The sequence below is a fragment of the Cyprinus carpio genome, chromosome B6 (genome assembly GCF_018340385.1).
Source record: "Cyprinus carpio isolate SPL01 chromosome B6, ASM1834038v1, whole genome shotgun sequence".
NCBI classification, from domain to species: Eukaryota; Metazoa; Chordata; class Actinopteri; order Cypriniformes; family Cyprinidae; genus Cyprinus; species Cyprinus carpio.
Window position 1 is genome coordinate 27816175 of NC_056602.1, and position 15373 is coordinate 27831547.

Genomic DNA, 15373 nt, shown 5'->3' on the forward strand with positions numbered 1-15373 from the left:
ATTCCTGTGATATTGCTCATTTATATTATATTATATTATATTATATTATATTATATTATATTATATTATATTATATTATATTATATCATATTATATTATATTATATTGGAGAGGTGACGCATTCAAAAATTTGAAACAACATTAGAGATATGGAATTTTCTTCATTTAAACCAGGAAAGGGACAGTTTTAGAATTTTGAAACATTTTTTAAAAATTCTGTGAAATTAAGAAGAAATATTTAAGATTATCTGCTATCTTTAGATCAAATAATCAAATAAATGATTAAATAAAGCAGTTTGATCGTGTCAACTCCTTTGTGAAGATTGTCTTGCTTTGAAGCTAAAGACTTTTTATACAATATCTTTGCTTGCAATGAAAAATATTTAAATTATGTTTTTAAATAGTATATAATTAGTATAATAAATTTATAGAAATATTTTAAATGATTTATTATAATGTGAAATAGAAGCATTTTCAGATCCTAATGCAAAATGAGATTTGCAACATTCGGTGCAATGTTAATTTTAAGAAATACTGTACAAAATAGATTTTGACGCTCTCCTTTGCTCTACAGGTACAAGTCTACAGTCACCAAGAAGCGCTCATGGTTCCTCGCCGCTGTGTGCTGGATACTGGCATCTTTACTGGGCTTCTTACCCATGTTTGGATGGTACAACCATGACACACTGACACGTTACAACTCCACCTCCATAGACTGTCAGTTCATTGCTGTCATTCCCATTACATACCTGATCCACTTTATCTTTGAGGGCTGTTTTCTTCCTCCGTTGACAGTCATGTTTGCTTTGTACTGCTACATCTTTTTAAAAATTAGAAGTGGAAGAGCAGTTATGTCAGCTGAAACCAGTACATATAAACAAAAGGAGCACCAACTGGCTACCTCTCTGGTTTTAGTCTTGGCTCTTTTTATTGTTTGCTGGCTGCCGTTACACATGATACAATCCATCACATACTATAACCAGAGTATACATGTACCGCCCATTGCTTTGTACTTTGGCATTCTCCTCTCTCATGCCAACTCAATGGTAAACCCTGTAGTGTACGCCTTCAAAATCGCTAAGATAAAGCGGGAGTACGGGAAGATTTGGAGGAGGGTGATTGGTCAACAGTAGCAGGCATATATATATATATATATATATATATATATATATATATGTACACACAGTAAATACGGAAGTATATATGTGTGTGTGTATTAGTGCTGTCAACAGATTAATCGCATCCAAAATAAATGTTTTTGTCTCTGTAATATATGTGTGTGTACTGTGTATATTTATTATGTATATATAAATACAAACACATAGTCGTGGCCAAAAATATTGGCACCCTTGGTAAATATGATCAAAAAAGGCTGTGAAAATTCATCTGCATTGTTAATCCTTTTGGTCTTGGACCAAATAAGAAATGCTTCTTTCTATTTCAGACATAAACATATTTTAGAAGACTTGGAGGAGGGTGATTGGTCAACAGCAGCAGGCAGATACAAACAGCAGCAGGACTCCTGCTAGTAATAATACTGACAGCCATGATGGACGAGTTCATGTGAAAACCAGTCCACAGGGGGAGCCAATGTACAATAAATACAGTGGGACTCCATAGTGCAATAAATACAGACTAAAGAAACATTGGAATCGGGTTTGTACACATTGGAATCGGGTTTGTACACAGCACACACTATATATATATATATATATATATATATACACACACACACATATAAATATACACAGCACACACACATACATTACATAAACAAAAACTTTTATTTTAGATGCGATTAATCGGTTGACAGCACTAATACACACACACACATATATACAGTATATATACATATATGTGTGTGTGTGTATTAGTGCTGTCATCTGATTAATCGCATCTAAAATAAAAGTTTTTTTTAATGTAATATATGTGTGTGTGTGCTGTGTATATTTATTATGTATATATAAATATACACACACATATTTTTTATTTAAAAAATATGTATAAAATATTTATTATGTATTTAAATGTGTATATTTATATAATTTATATTATATATAAATATATTTAATATACAAAAATATTTTTCTTAAATATATACATGTATGTGTGTGTATTTATATTACATATATTACATAAACAAAAACTTTTATTTTGGATGTGATTAATTGGTTGACAGCACTAATATATATCAGATTAAACCTTTAGAATCTTACTTCAGGTTGCAGTTGCACTTGTTTGCCAGTAGGGCGCCTCAAAACACCACAGTCAAAGTCTGAGAGTAACTAGTTAACAAAGTCCCTTTCAAGTATATATCTATAGTCTTTGGTAGTTAACTGAGTAACTGTATGAAGTCTCTGGCTGAATGTGGATAATAGTGCACATGTATGTGTAGTTCAGTGCACAATAATATGTCTGTACAATATTACAAATATTAGCCTGCAGTGATGTACAAACCCGATTCCAAAAAAGTTGGGACACTGTACAAATTGTGAGTAAAAAATTAATGGAATAATTTACAAATCTCATAAACTTATAATTTATTCATGATAGAATATAGATAACATATCAAATGTTGAAAGTGAGACATTTTGAAATGTCATGCCAAATATTGGCTCATTTTGGATTTCATGAGACCTACACATTCCAAAAAAGTTGGGACAGGTAGCAATAAGAGGCAGGTAAAGTTAAATGTACATATAAGGAACAGCTGGAGGACCAATTTGCAACTTATTAGGTCAATTGGCAACATGATTGGGTATAAAAAGAGCTTCTCAGAGTGGCAGTGTCTCTCAGAAGTCAAGATGGGCAGAGGATCACCAATTCCTCCAATACTGCAGCGAAAAATAGTGGAGCTATATCAGAAAGGAGTTTCTCAGAGAAAAATTGCAAAGAGTTTGAAGTTATCATCATCTACAGTGCAAAATATCATCCGAAGATTCAGAGAATCTGGAACAATCTCTGTGCGTAATGGTCAAGGCCGGAAAACCATACTGGATGCCCGTGATCTTCGGGCCCTTAGACGGCACTTCATCACATACAGGAATGCTACTGTAATGCAAATCACAACATGGGCTCAGGAATACTTCCAGAAAACATTGTCGGTGAACACAATCCACCGTGCCATTCGCCGTTGCTGGCTAAAACTCTTTAGGTCAAAAAAGAAGCCATATCTAAACATGATCCAGAAGTGCAGGCGTTTTCTCTGGGCCAAGGCTCATTTAAAATGGACTGTGGCAAAATGGAAAACTGTTCTGTGGTCAGACGAATCAGCGCTCAGTTCAGAAGCCTGCATCTCTGATGGTATGGGGTTGCATGAGTGCGTGTGGCATGGGCAGCTTACACATCTGGAAAGGCATCATCAATGCTGAAAGGTATATCCAAGTTCTAGAACAACATATGCTCCCATCCAGATGTCGTCTCTTTCAGAGAAGACCTTGCATTTTCCAACATGACAATGCCAGACCACATACTGCATCAATTACAACATCAAGGCTGCGTAGAAGGAGGATCAGGGTACTGAAATGGCCAGCCTGCAGTCCAGATCTTTCACCCATAGAAATTAGACAAGAATGGGACAACATTCCTATTCCTTTTTTTTTCACTTTTCTTTTTCTATTCCTAAACTTGAGCAACTTGTCTCCTCAGTCCCCAGACGTTTGCAGACTGTTATAAAAAGAAGAGGTGAGGCCACACAGTGGTAAACATGGCCTTGTCTAAACTTTTTTGAGATGTGTTGATGCCATGAAATTAAAAATCAACTTATTTTTCCCTTAAAATTATACATTTTCTCAGTTTAAACATTTGATATGTCATCTGTGTTGTATTCTGAATAAAATAGTGAAATTTGAAACTTCCACATCATTGCATTCTGTTTTTATTTGTACAGTGTCCCAACTTTTTTTGGAATCGGGTTTGTACAAAACAAGTTGTTAAAAACAATAATAAAAAAGCTTCATTATGAAGTACATATATGAGATGTTATTTTGTTTCACAACTGGTTTGGTTTGTATTCTTTTTAGAATAATCACTTTTAACCAAAGCGACATAAAAAAGAGAACAAAAGAAAGTACTTTTACAAGTCCCAGTTAGTGTAATGCAGTATTTTTTTTATAAATAAATAAAAAAGAAAACAATAGAACTGTTAGACTGTTAGAGGGTCAGTGTGTATATATATATATATATATATATATATATATAAATCAAAGACAATAATTTTAATGTGTTTCATTAGGATGACCAAAACTGCATTGCCGATACAATAACACATTCTGAAATTTAAAATAAAAATGAATCATATTAGCAAATAAAATAGCAGTATTGATAGCTCCCACCAAGAAGATCAGCCACCGCCAGAGACACAACGAAGCAGAATGTGGTCTGACTCAAGGCACGGCATGACCACACTGCCCAGATGACCAGCATGTTCCCCAGGCAGCATCCTACAGCGATCAGCACCTCCAGGGAAGTATAGATCACCTTCTCACCATCAGCCATGATTAGAATAAGCACAGGAACTCTACAAGAACTTGCTTTAAGTAGTGGTTTAAATAGGAAGTTGTCTTGACACATGCACAACCAAACATGCTCACACATAGGCAAATATTTTTTTTTGCATGATCATTACTTTACCATGGCTTTTATTAAATTTAAAAATAAATAAAGAGAATGTTTTAGAAATTTGAAGAAAAAAAATGTTTAAAAATAAACTTTCAAAATATTTTGAATTATATTTAAAAATAAAGAAGATATACTACCATTCAGAAGAATTTTTTTTTCAGCAAAAACACAAATTAATCAAAAGAGACAGTAAAGACATTTATAATGTTAGGAAATATTTATTTCAAATAACTTGTTCTTTTGAACTTTTTTTATTCATCTAAGAATCCTGAAAATATATATATAATCACAGTTTCCACAAAAATATAAAGTAGCACAACTGTTTTCAACATTGATAATAAGAAATGCTTGTTTCTATTTCAGACATAAACATATTTTAGAAATGTTAATGTTTTTATTTTTAAATGCATTCAAGTGGTTATTTTTAAATGATAATATTTCACAATATTAATCTTTGAACAATTTTTTTGATCAAATAAATGCAGCCTTGGGGACCATATATAAGAGATTCCGTTCAAAAATTTGCCCAACCCCATGTAACAAATTAGCTCAAAGTGAGATGAACATAATTAGTCATAACGGGTTATTATTAATTACATTCATCTTCAGGAATTACTTGTAGCATTATAGCATTAATAGTACAATAAAATGATTTGTTCGTCCGCATGGTGGACAGTGTTAACCGTTTATTGACTCTAAGTAAAATTATTTATCTGGCCATGAAAAATTTTACTACTAATACATTGCTCCCAGAGCATGTAACAAAACCGGAACGTTAAAGTGACCTCGTCCCGTGAGCAGCAAACACAGACAACCAAGTGTGAATACATATGGATGTTTATTAAACTACACTACAGGGGAACATGCAACATCTGACTGGACACAAACATACACACATTAAACATAGATGCCAACGCAAGGAAGACATGGACAGAGAGAGAGAAAGAGAGAGAGAGAGCACTGCAGAGAGAGATAGAGAGAGAGAGAGAGAGAGAGAGAGAGAGCGCTCGCGTGCAAGAGAGTGGAGAGTCATGGTCATATTTACTCATAAACTAAATCACAACCTGTTAAGAACCATCAAAGAATCTCATCACCTTAATTAAAAGGGGTCAAAGCCTAGAAGCGCTTCCAAATAGTTAACAAGCGGTTACTTGCATTGGTTCTGTAGTTGCTGAGTAGAGTCTCCCGGTGCATGTATAATGGGTAGATTCCTGTTGAATCCTGTTAGGAGTGAAACCTTCGTCATTTCATCCATGGGTTGACTGCTCCGAAGTGAATCAACAAAGTTGCTGAAAACTGCCAGAAGATCTGACTCCCCGGAAGGGGAGTAGCGAGGTTTCCAAGGTGATGGACAAAGTCTGCTAACCCAAACTATGGTACAAATAGTACGATGCATTTTAGGATCACATAGTGTACATAATTGTTTGAGGAATAAAAAGCAGTTCATTTTGATACCAAGAAGGAAACTTGTAGAAGATCTTAAAGCAGAGATACACTCATATACCTGAATATAAGCATTGAGAGTCTAACTAATACAAATAAAGAATTGTAACTAGGCTACTACAATAGTGAAACATACAAACAATACATGCATATACTTGATACATTTGTAACTGATTAATTATTGTCTAAATGAATAAAATGTGTGTGTGTGTGTGTGTGTGTGTGTATGTTGTGTATTGTGAGAATGTGAGTTGGCTGGTCAGGCAGGCCCATTTGGTGTCTGGCATCGAGGGTTATCTAGTTATCTCGGAATGTGTTTGAAGTTGCATGGGGAGACCCGAGAGTTGGTCTGCTCAGTATCTTCCAGATAATGGGGGTAAACTTTGCCATTAAGCACTCATATAAATGTGGGGGGCCAGATTCTGTAATTTATATGCAAATTTCAAAAGGCTAAAGGAATCCCTACAACATAAAACCCAAACGATCGTACATGATCCTAAGTAGATGCTACAGAATCCCCCCTTTTGGCTGACGAAGTTTACCTGCAAACATCGTCAGACAAGAGTTGTCATGATGATCGGACAGCAGGTGGATCATGATGATCGAATGGCAGGTGGATCAGGAAAGCCGGATGGCAGGTGCATCCTGATGGTCAGATGCTAGGTGGTTGCTAATTTTCCCCATCCTTTGACCCATCTTTTTCGCCAGCACTTGACCAACTATTACTAGCACTTACCTTTTCTTTTCTTGTCTATCATATTCTTGGGAAGGCGAAGAAAAAAAGAAAAGAAAACCTTGCTATGAGTTCTGTGCTAGACTAACTGAGACTTGTCATGGCACTTGTATACTGTTGTTGTTCTCTCGTTGGTCTGATTGCTTCTATTGTTCTCATTTGTAAGTCGCTTTGGATAAAAGTGTATGCTAAATGATTAAATGTAAATGTATCAGCTTGGGTGTTAACCTTGGTCAGGTTCAGCATTGTCTCAGCCTGGGTCCCTCTTTTCCGGTGGCTCCATTTGAAGGTTCAAGGAAGGGCAGCTGTGCACCTGTTCATGGACCTTTGCACCCTGTTGACTCTGTTAAACAGGACAAAGGCAAAGCCGAGAGTTAGGGTGTAACCGATTGCTGTGTCTGCGGAGGTCCAGGATCGGACGATGGGAAAGGTGGTCTGGACAGGCAGCCGAGACAGTGCTAGGAGGGCTGTGTTAATTTGAGGTGATGTCAATCGTCTGGGACCCCCCTTTCTCAATGTTCAGTTCCAATTCAGGTTCCATAGTGAGATTGTGGTCCTTGAAGAAAGCTGGAATTTCTACCTCGGATTGGTAATCTTCACTTGAAAGGTGGTACAGTGCCAGGTCCCCGGGTTGGAGGATGGCACCTTTGGGCACTTGAATCCACATACTCTGGTTGGGCAGGCTGACAGGGGTGGCAGTGTCATGCTGGTCATAGGTCAGTGTGGCGCTATGGATGGGCTTGTTAACGAGCCACTGATTTCCCACAATCTCTGCTTGCGTTTCTGTGACTTGTGTGCGAGGCTTGGCCTCAGCCGGGCAGAGTGTCTCTCTTTGTATGGGTTGTAACCTGCAGATTCCTTCAGTGTTGTCTCTGAGGAAGGGCTTGCTGGGGCAGAGATAATGAATGTCTTTGGTCAGGGTACACATACGCAGATTTGGTGCCAGGTATAACTGTGGGTTACTGTCGTGGTAGGCTACCATATCTGGTGTGTGTATCCTGATGTGAGTGCTTCCTTGCCAAAATCCAACATTGACAATGTCTTTGAGTCTGTAAATCAGGAGTTTTCGGATGCACTTCTTGTGAATCGGTGCGATTTGAAGGACGATCAGGATGGCTGTCACTTGTACTTTGATGATTGGAAGTCCAGCTTGCCGTGTTGCTGTGGGAGAGTTTTGATGTTAACCCACAAAACACCTGATCTGGGCACACCGTGCCTCAACATTGCATCCTTAAAGGGCCATTGACCATGCGGCTTTAGGGCGTTGGTCCTCTGTACGGATGCGTTGGCTGTTGAGGGCCATTAAATTTGGAGGCACATCTCTGTGATCACTTTCCAAGTTCCATTGTGACTGGAGAATCGCTGGATGGCTCAGGAAGTGCAGAGCAGGCTCTTTTTGTCATCTGAGTAGTTTGTGCTCTGGTGGGAGCAGTGTTCTGCTGAAGTGGGCACTCCCTTTAGTTCTGGTCATGTTGTTGGTGTAGACCAGCACTAAGGCAGTAGTTGGTGAATCCAGCTGTCAGCTGAAACTCCTTGGGATGAGGGTAAATCAGGCATGACAAAGAGTGCAGATGCCATTTGAGTTTGATGTTAGGTGGTCTTGAGTCAGTCCACGTAGTTAGCATTAGCTATGCATCATTGCCTCTTGTGAAGAGCAGCTTTAGCATTGCCAGTTTCTCTTCTGAGAAGGGGGTGTTGCTCAAAGTGAGGCTGGGTTCCCTCCATTCCCTTGAAGGTGTGTGGTTGAGGGTTTGGCCACGCTGTCTGTTGAGCTGAACAGCGACCCCTTTTTGTATATGCTGGGACTGCAGTCTTATATATTCACAAGAGTAAATGTCTGGTTAGGTCTTGGCAGAAAGTTCTCGCACTTGACAGGGCTTCTCAAGGGGATTGCGATGTCTGCAAGAAATAGGAAGTAGCAGGTTGAGCTTTGGTTATTTTACTTCAGGTTAAAACGCAGGTGTCCTTGGCAGTCACCATGGTTGACAACAAGACCTCTTAGGGAAGCTCATGCACTAGCTTGTGAAGGCAGGTCTGGTGTGTGCTTGATGCATGCTTTGAAGAGTGTGAGGCTCAAGGCCATATTCTCATGGCTGGCTGTGAGATTTTCTCGTGACCTCAGTGACCTGACAGTCTGTCTGGGTGAACTGTTTGGCTGAAGTGGCAGGGGTTTTGCACTTCAGCCTTGAGTTTCGGCTGTCTCAAGTTCAGCAAAGGGTCAATGTGATCCAGTAGCTTTTTATCAATGAGAAGGTGGTATGCATGTATGACTGCATGTTCAGTACACACCTTTGGGGCCTTAAGAGTTCAGTTCTGTTTCTGAGCTTCATCGTGGGGTCTATCAAAGAGTTAGAGGTGACATAAAAGTTGGGTTTACTTCAGTCTCACCTTGTTTTCCAACATGCTGTTTCCTGGTTGCCCCCCTTTTCGATTGGGCTCCTCAGGAGTCTTGATACCAGGTTTGTGTTGTGACCGGTATGCTGACAGGTGTTGGATCATCCTGGATGTGCAGCCATCAGCTGATGTGGCTGGGTGATGCCATTACTTGGTGATGTCCATTTGCGTTGTGTACACGGGGTGTACTGTTTCATGGAGCTGATGGTCAGATGCAGTGGAGTTGGCCATGTGTGTATTTTGGCCTGTAGTGGGTGGTCAGCCGTCTGCTGATGTGCTGTCTGGGTGCCATGACTGTCTGGCTTTAGGATGGATGTCTCTGTGGTGAGAGACTGTTGGCAGAGATCTGGGCATTTCTCTTAGTAGGAGGGCATTCTGGTAGGTTGTTTGTTTCTCATGCCGCTCGTAGTTAAAAGGAGTTTGCTGGTCTGATCCTGTTTGTCCTGCTGGTGAGGCCACTCTCAGGATCAGTTCCTTTAATGTCCTCAGGATCTTTTCATGCTGGCCCATGTGCTCTCCAGAGTCAGTTCTGGTACTGTGCAGAGATAGGCAGGATTTTAACAGTCTCTATGGAAGCAGCGATGTGTTCTCTGTAGGCCAACGTACTGCGGACTTCGGGTGGAGGGAAGGTTCTGGAGTTGAAACCTTCCTCCCTTGTTGCCTGTTCTGTCATCTGCCGTAGACTCATTGTTGTAGTAGACTCATAGTTGTAGTTTTTGTAATCCACTTTGACAGTTTCAGTCTGCTGGTACAGGATGTTGTGTGCCTCAAAGCTGGGGGTGATCCTGAGCAGATAATCTGTCTTGTGTGGTCACATTGGCAGAGTTCAAGCATAAAAGTCCCTGTTTTGCAAGTAGTCAAGTGTTGTGGCCTTTTGCAGTATTTAGGTCGACAGTTGTAATGTCTCTGGCCAGCTTGTTGGGGTCTGTGGGTCCACATGGTGTGTCTGCAGTGATCCTCTGGAAGGGACCCTGCCCCACCCCTGCCTGCTTGTCAGGGGAAATTTTGTGTAGTGTTTTCCCTGTCTGTTCACCTTGTGGTCTGCAAGCATATTTCAGTTCATTGGTGACATTGAGGTCACCTTGGCTTTGTTTGACTTTACCCGATTGGTGTTTGGGTTGTCTTGTTGCTGAGCCAAGGACTTGGGTTTCAACTTGGACTGCTTGCAGGTGGCATTCACAGGCGTTGTTTTTATTTGCCTGGGCCATTACTTAAGAGAGCTTCAGCCTGTTGGAGCCTCTCTGGCTTCTATCCCAGCTGCTTTCTGTGCTCAGTGTCTGTGCAGGTTTTGTAAAGGCCTCTTGAAGCTTTCCATTTCATCCTGTAGCTCCTTGTCCTCTTCATCCGCTGTCACTTGCTGGTCCAGTTGGTCTGGCAGTTCTGCACACACTCCCGGTCCTCCGGCCTCCATGTGGGCATTTTCCATTTCCTTTAACTGGATGATGCGGCTGTGGGCAAGAGCACTGATGATCCTGGCTGGCTGTCTGTAGCTGTAGCCTTGATTTGATCATGGTCTGTCTGCCAGTTCAGGTTGTCGTCCAGCCGTTTCGCTCAGGTGCCGTAGATCAGGAGTAGTCCCGGACCGGGGGTGCGTCTGCGCTTAGTCAGAGGTTGCTGGCTGATCAGGTGGGTGGCAGGGCTGAATGATCTGGACACAGGTGTAAGACAGGTGGAGAGGGAAAAACACAGTAAGCCAATGCAAGTATGTACAGATTTAGTGAGCTAAAATGTTTTGGCTATGTGTTGCGTGGTTAACTGGTGTGATCAGTTAGTGACGCACACTAAACACGTAGAAATCAGTGCTGATAAGGCGGGAGTGGATGATTGGTCTGAGTGAGCAACTAAAAATTATGAGTAACACTGTTGATGGGTGATAACCTAGGGGGTCCTTTAATGACTTAGACTATTCAATTTATCAACATTATTTCCAAGTATTCTCTGATGGTTCAGACAGGTTCAATCACTATGAAGGTATCAACTAAACAAACTGAAATAAAATCAGGAAGAGACAGAGGGAGGGCTTTCCTTATTTAGATTAGGAGATATGATTAAGCAGTTATCACTTATTAAAGTAATGCAGCATGGTCATAAAACCTAGGGAGACTGTTAACTGTGGTAGCAGGGACACATCAAACACCTCAAGGTAATAAACAGAAACAATAAGAAGTGTTTCTAATCTGATCAGGGGCCTGGTGTAAGGAAGATAATAGACAGGAATTAGGCTACTAAAACCTGTGCCACTCATTAAAGGGACAACAGTTGCTAGAACTGCTTTAACCTATACCGAGAGGGAAGATGGTGATGGTCAAATAACTTAAATTAGGTAAAGGTAAAATGAAAATGTCCTAATAGTTTTAGGAGACTAAAATAAATAATAAAAATAAACAAATTGATTTAATTAAATCTCAGATTTAATTAAAATCAACTTTGCTGAATCTGTACCTTCAAGCTAAAAATAAATGAATGAAATGAAATCATAGAGAGGTAGAATAAAGTAAAAAAATAAAAAAAGAACACAAATAGAACCAACGTATGTGAGGAGGGGCAAACATAACTGAGTCCATACAGAAGGTTATAGTATAAACAAGAAGTGAAACCAGGAGTGAGAGAGAGAGAGAGGAGTGGTTCACACTTTAAACTCTCACAGTGTCAGTTAGTCAGATGCTAACAGCTAACAGTTAATTTAGCTTTGGCTACACTCAGTTGTTTGTTTACACAAGGGTCTGTGACGTGGGTGCTGTTATCGGATTGAACCAGAAGAGGCTGCTCTCAACTTCTGGGATCAGATGTTGCTAAGAGACTGATGCAAGCTTACAACACTTGCAAGTGGAGCAGAACTTGCACTGTTGTAAATCTGCATGGGAAACTCACGCGCCGTCAGTTATGACGTATCGCAGGGATAGGCAACTCCGGTGCTGAAGGGCCACTATCCTGCAGAGTTTAGGATTTGCGGAGTTGCCTATCCCTGACGTATTGCATATAACTTAATTCACAAATCAAAACAGCACATTTACTTCACAGACAATAGCAAGTTACTAGTTAGCTAGACTAGAATTAAAGGGTTAGTTCACCCAAATATTAAAATTATGTCATTAATGACTCACCCTCATGTCGTTCCAAACCCGCAAGACACAGTTTAAGATATTTTAGATTTAGTCCGAGGGCTTTCTGACTCTCCATTGAAAATGTATGTGCGGTATACTGTCCATGTCCAGAAAGGTAATAAAAACATCATCAAAGTAGTCCATGTGGCATCAGAGGGTCTTAATTTAGGGAGATGAGGAACATCGCTCAAATCACTAATAAAAGCAAATATACTGAAGCAAGATTTCTTCGTCGCCCAGTTTCAATATCACTGCCAGTGGAGTTTCTTCGCCATGCAGTTTAATTCATGCAGCTAATCTAAGGTTTCTTCGTCAGACTCAAGACTTATGCATTTAAAACTGAAAGTGGGGGTTTCTTCGCCCAATATCAGATAACTTTAGTATAAAACTATTTATACACGCTGCCACGCTGAATTTCTTTGCCAGATAAATGGGACTTATGCGGTTGTTGTCACAATTTAAGACTTTCTGTGCCGTTGCTTATGTCTAGCAGTGTTTCTTTTCTGCCTCCTACTGGACATTTAAGGTTCTATACTTTATTTGCCATTTACTTTTGGTTTCTCTCAGTGAATGCAGTCAAGAAGAACGTGGATACAGTTCCTATGTGTTATTGATTTCATCATTTAAACCTTGGAAATATATGTCTGTAAGTGCTAAATTTTATACTAAATAGTGCTTTAATTGTTGTGTAGATTAAAGTAAAGTGTAGATCAGGATTATTGTTTTATTTGTTATATACAGATGATTCGTGTTATTGGTTGCGTACTTTGTTTTTGCGTACTGCTAATTTCTCTTCTGTTTGTATATGATCTCATTTGAATATGATTTCTTGGCATGTACATTAAGGAACTATGTACAAAACCGAACTGTAATGTTAAGCCGGATGTGTATGTAAAGGTGTACATAGGGCCCTATATTAACGATCTAAACGCAAAGTGTAAAGTGCACGCCGAAGGTGCACTCAGGGCATGTCCAAATCCACTTTTGCTATTTTTACGACGGAATAACGGTTGGCACGCCCAGGCGAATGGTCTAAACGGGTTGTCCCTATTCTCTTAATGAGTAATGGGTGTTTTTTGGGCGTAACGTGCAATAAACCAATCAGAGTCTCATCTTCCATTCCCTTTAAGAGCCAGTTTCGCTCGTGCCATGACGGATTTGCTATTTACACGGCGGAATTTGGCAAGCACAAAGACAGAACGCGTGTCCGAGATGAAACGGAGCTGCTCGTGTGCGAGCAAATAGATAGCCTAATTCTGATACATGCGATGACTATTCATTATGACATGTAGGCATTTTTATATGTAATTATCCTAAAAAAAATTCTTATGCATTGCAATCCTTTAATTTTTTATATTTGGCATGTTTGTGTGCGTCCCTGTGTTTAATAAGCAGCGTGTACGCGTGCTGTGGACCCACCTATACTAACACGCTCTTTAAATAACAAAGAAAAAACATTGCGCCAGACTTTAGACCAGATGAGTTGGTCTATGGTGCAGTTTATTTTCAGCTCCTTAAAATATCAATGTGCCAGCAATGCACCTGAACACACCTCTTTTTTAGACCAGCACGCCCATGGGCGCACAAATGGGCACAAATGCATTTGCTAATTAAACGACGTGGCGCTGGACAGGAAAATGCGAACGGTGCCGGACTGAAACTAGCAAACACACTTGCGCTGCGCCTTGCATTGCATTGCACTGGATGTATGATAGGGCCCATAATGTTCATACATATTTTTTCTTGTTTGTAGTTTTACATAAAAGAAGTGAGAAGAACAATCACCAGTAAAGTCACTAAAGTTATGAGGACTGCTTTCTGGAGTTCTTTTCTGAAAGTGTATGCTATCTGTTAAGCCTTTGCTCAAGCAACGTAATTGGTCAGAACAGAATACTCCCGGTTATCGTTAATCCAACACTGACCTGCAATATTCTAAGATTAATTCTTCACGCTAAAAGAGTGTTTCTTCGCTCAATTTAGGGCGGTTAAAATTGCATTGAGACACACTATAAAAGGTTTAGCAGTTTTACAGGGTCACATTTTATAAACTACAGTTAACTTAAGTCATTAACAGTGGCTGGTTTCTCAGTGAGGAACTCAGGAACTGTTAAGGCTCGGAACATGGGTGTGTATAGCCTACACATTCATTCACAAAAACACGCGTTTGGATAGTAGTCTTGGTTTGAATGAACATGCATAAGAAACACACCATGGTTACTGAGTCTGCTCACAGAACTAGGTTTAAAACGTTGCCCGCATTCTCCACCATTTATGTAACAAATTATCTCAAAGTGAGATGAACATAATTAATCATAACGGGTTATTATTAGTTACATTCATATTCAGGAATTACTTGTAGTATTATAGCATTAATAGTACAATAAAATTATTTGTTCATCCAACATCTGAATAGACACAAACATATACACATTAAACATAGATGCCAACACAAGGAAGGCATGGAGAGAGAGAGAGAGAGAGAGAGAGAGCGCTCGTGCGCAAGAGAGTGGAACGTCATGGTACTCATACTCATAAACTAAATCACAACCTGTTAAGAACCATCAAAGAATCTCATCACCTTAATTAAAAGGGGTCAAAGCCTAGAAGAGCATCTAAATAGTTAACAAGCGGTTACTTGCATTGGTCCTGTAGTTGCTGAGTAAAGTGTCCCGGTGCATGTATAATGCGTAGATTCCTGTTGTATCCTGTTAGGAGTGAAACCTTCGTCATTTCATCCATGGGTTGACTGCTCCGAAGTGAATCAACAAAGCTGCTGAAAACTGCGAGGTTTCCAAGGTGATGGGTGTCTCCAGGGAACCGCAAGTTAAGAAAAAAAGCCCACTTTTTGTGTGTGGAAGAGGTTTTATCTGGTTTCCCGTAACACCCCTTTTGGTTGGATTGACCAGTAACAAGGCATATAGTTTCAGCGGGAAAGTGTTTCTTTGTCCCAGTGACACCTCATTTGCATATTTTATGAATGGCATGATTGGATGGTTATGTGGTTGTCCTAAATATGGTACAAATAGTATGATGCATTTTAGGATCACATAGTGTACATAATTGTTTGAGGAATAAAAGC

General features: G+C 39.7%; 1 protein-coding gene across 1 annotated transcript in view; it reads left to right on the plus strand.

Annotated features, from left to right (window-relative positions):
- LOC109109778 (adenosine receptor A3-like) overlaps positions 1-1635 on the plus strand; it is a 3409-nt gene extending 1774 nt beyond the window's left edge. Inside the window, exons 2-3 of the mRNA XM_042725199.1 lie at positions 575-1115; positions 1465-1635. Coding sequence (XP_042581133.1) covers positions 575-1115; positions 1465-1620 — 697 coding nt within the window. The 3' untranslated portion in view covers positions 1621-1635. The remainder of the gene's footprint in view (positions 1-574; positions 1116-1464) is intronic.
- The last annotated feature ends 13738 nt before the right edge of the window (positions 1636-15373 follow it).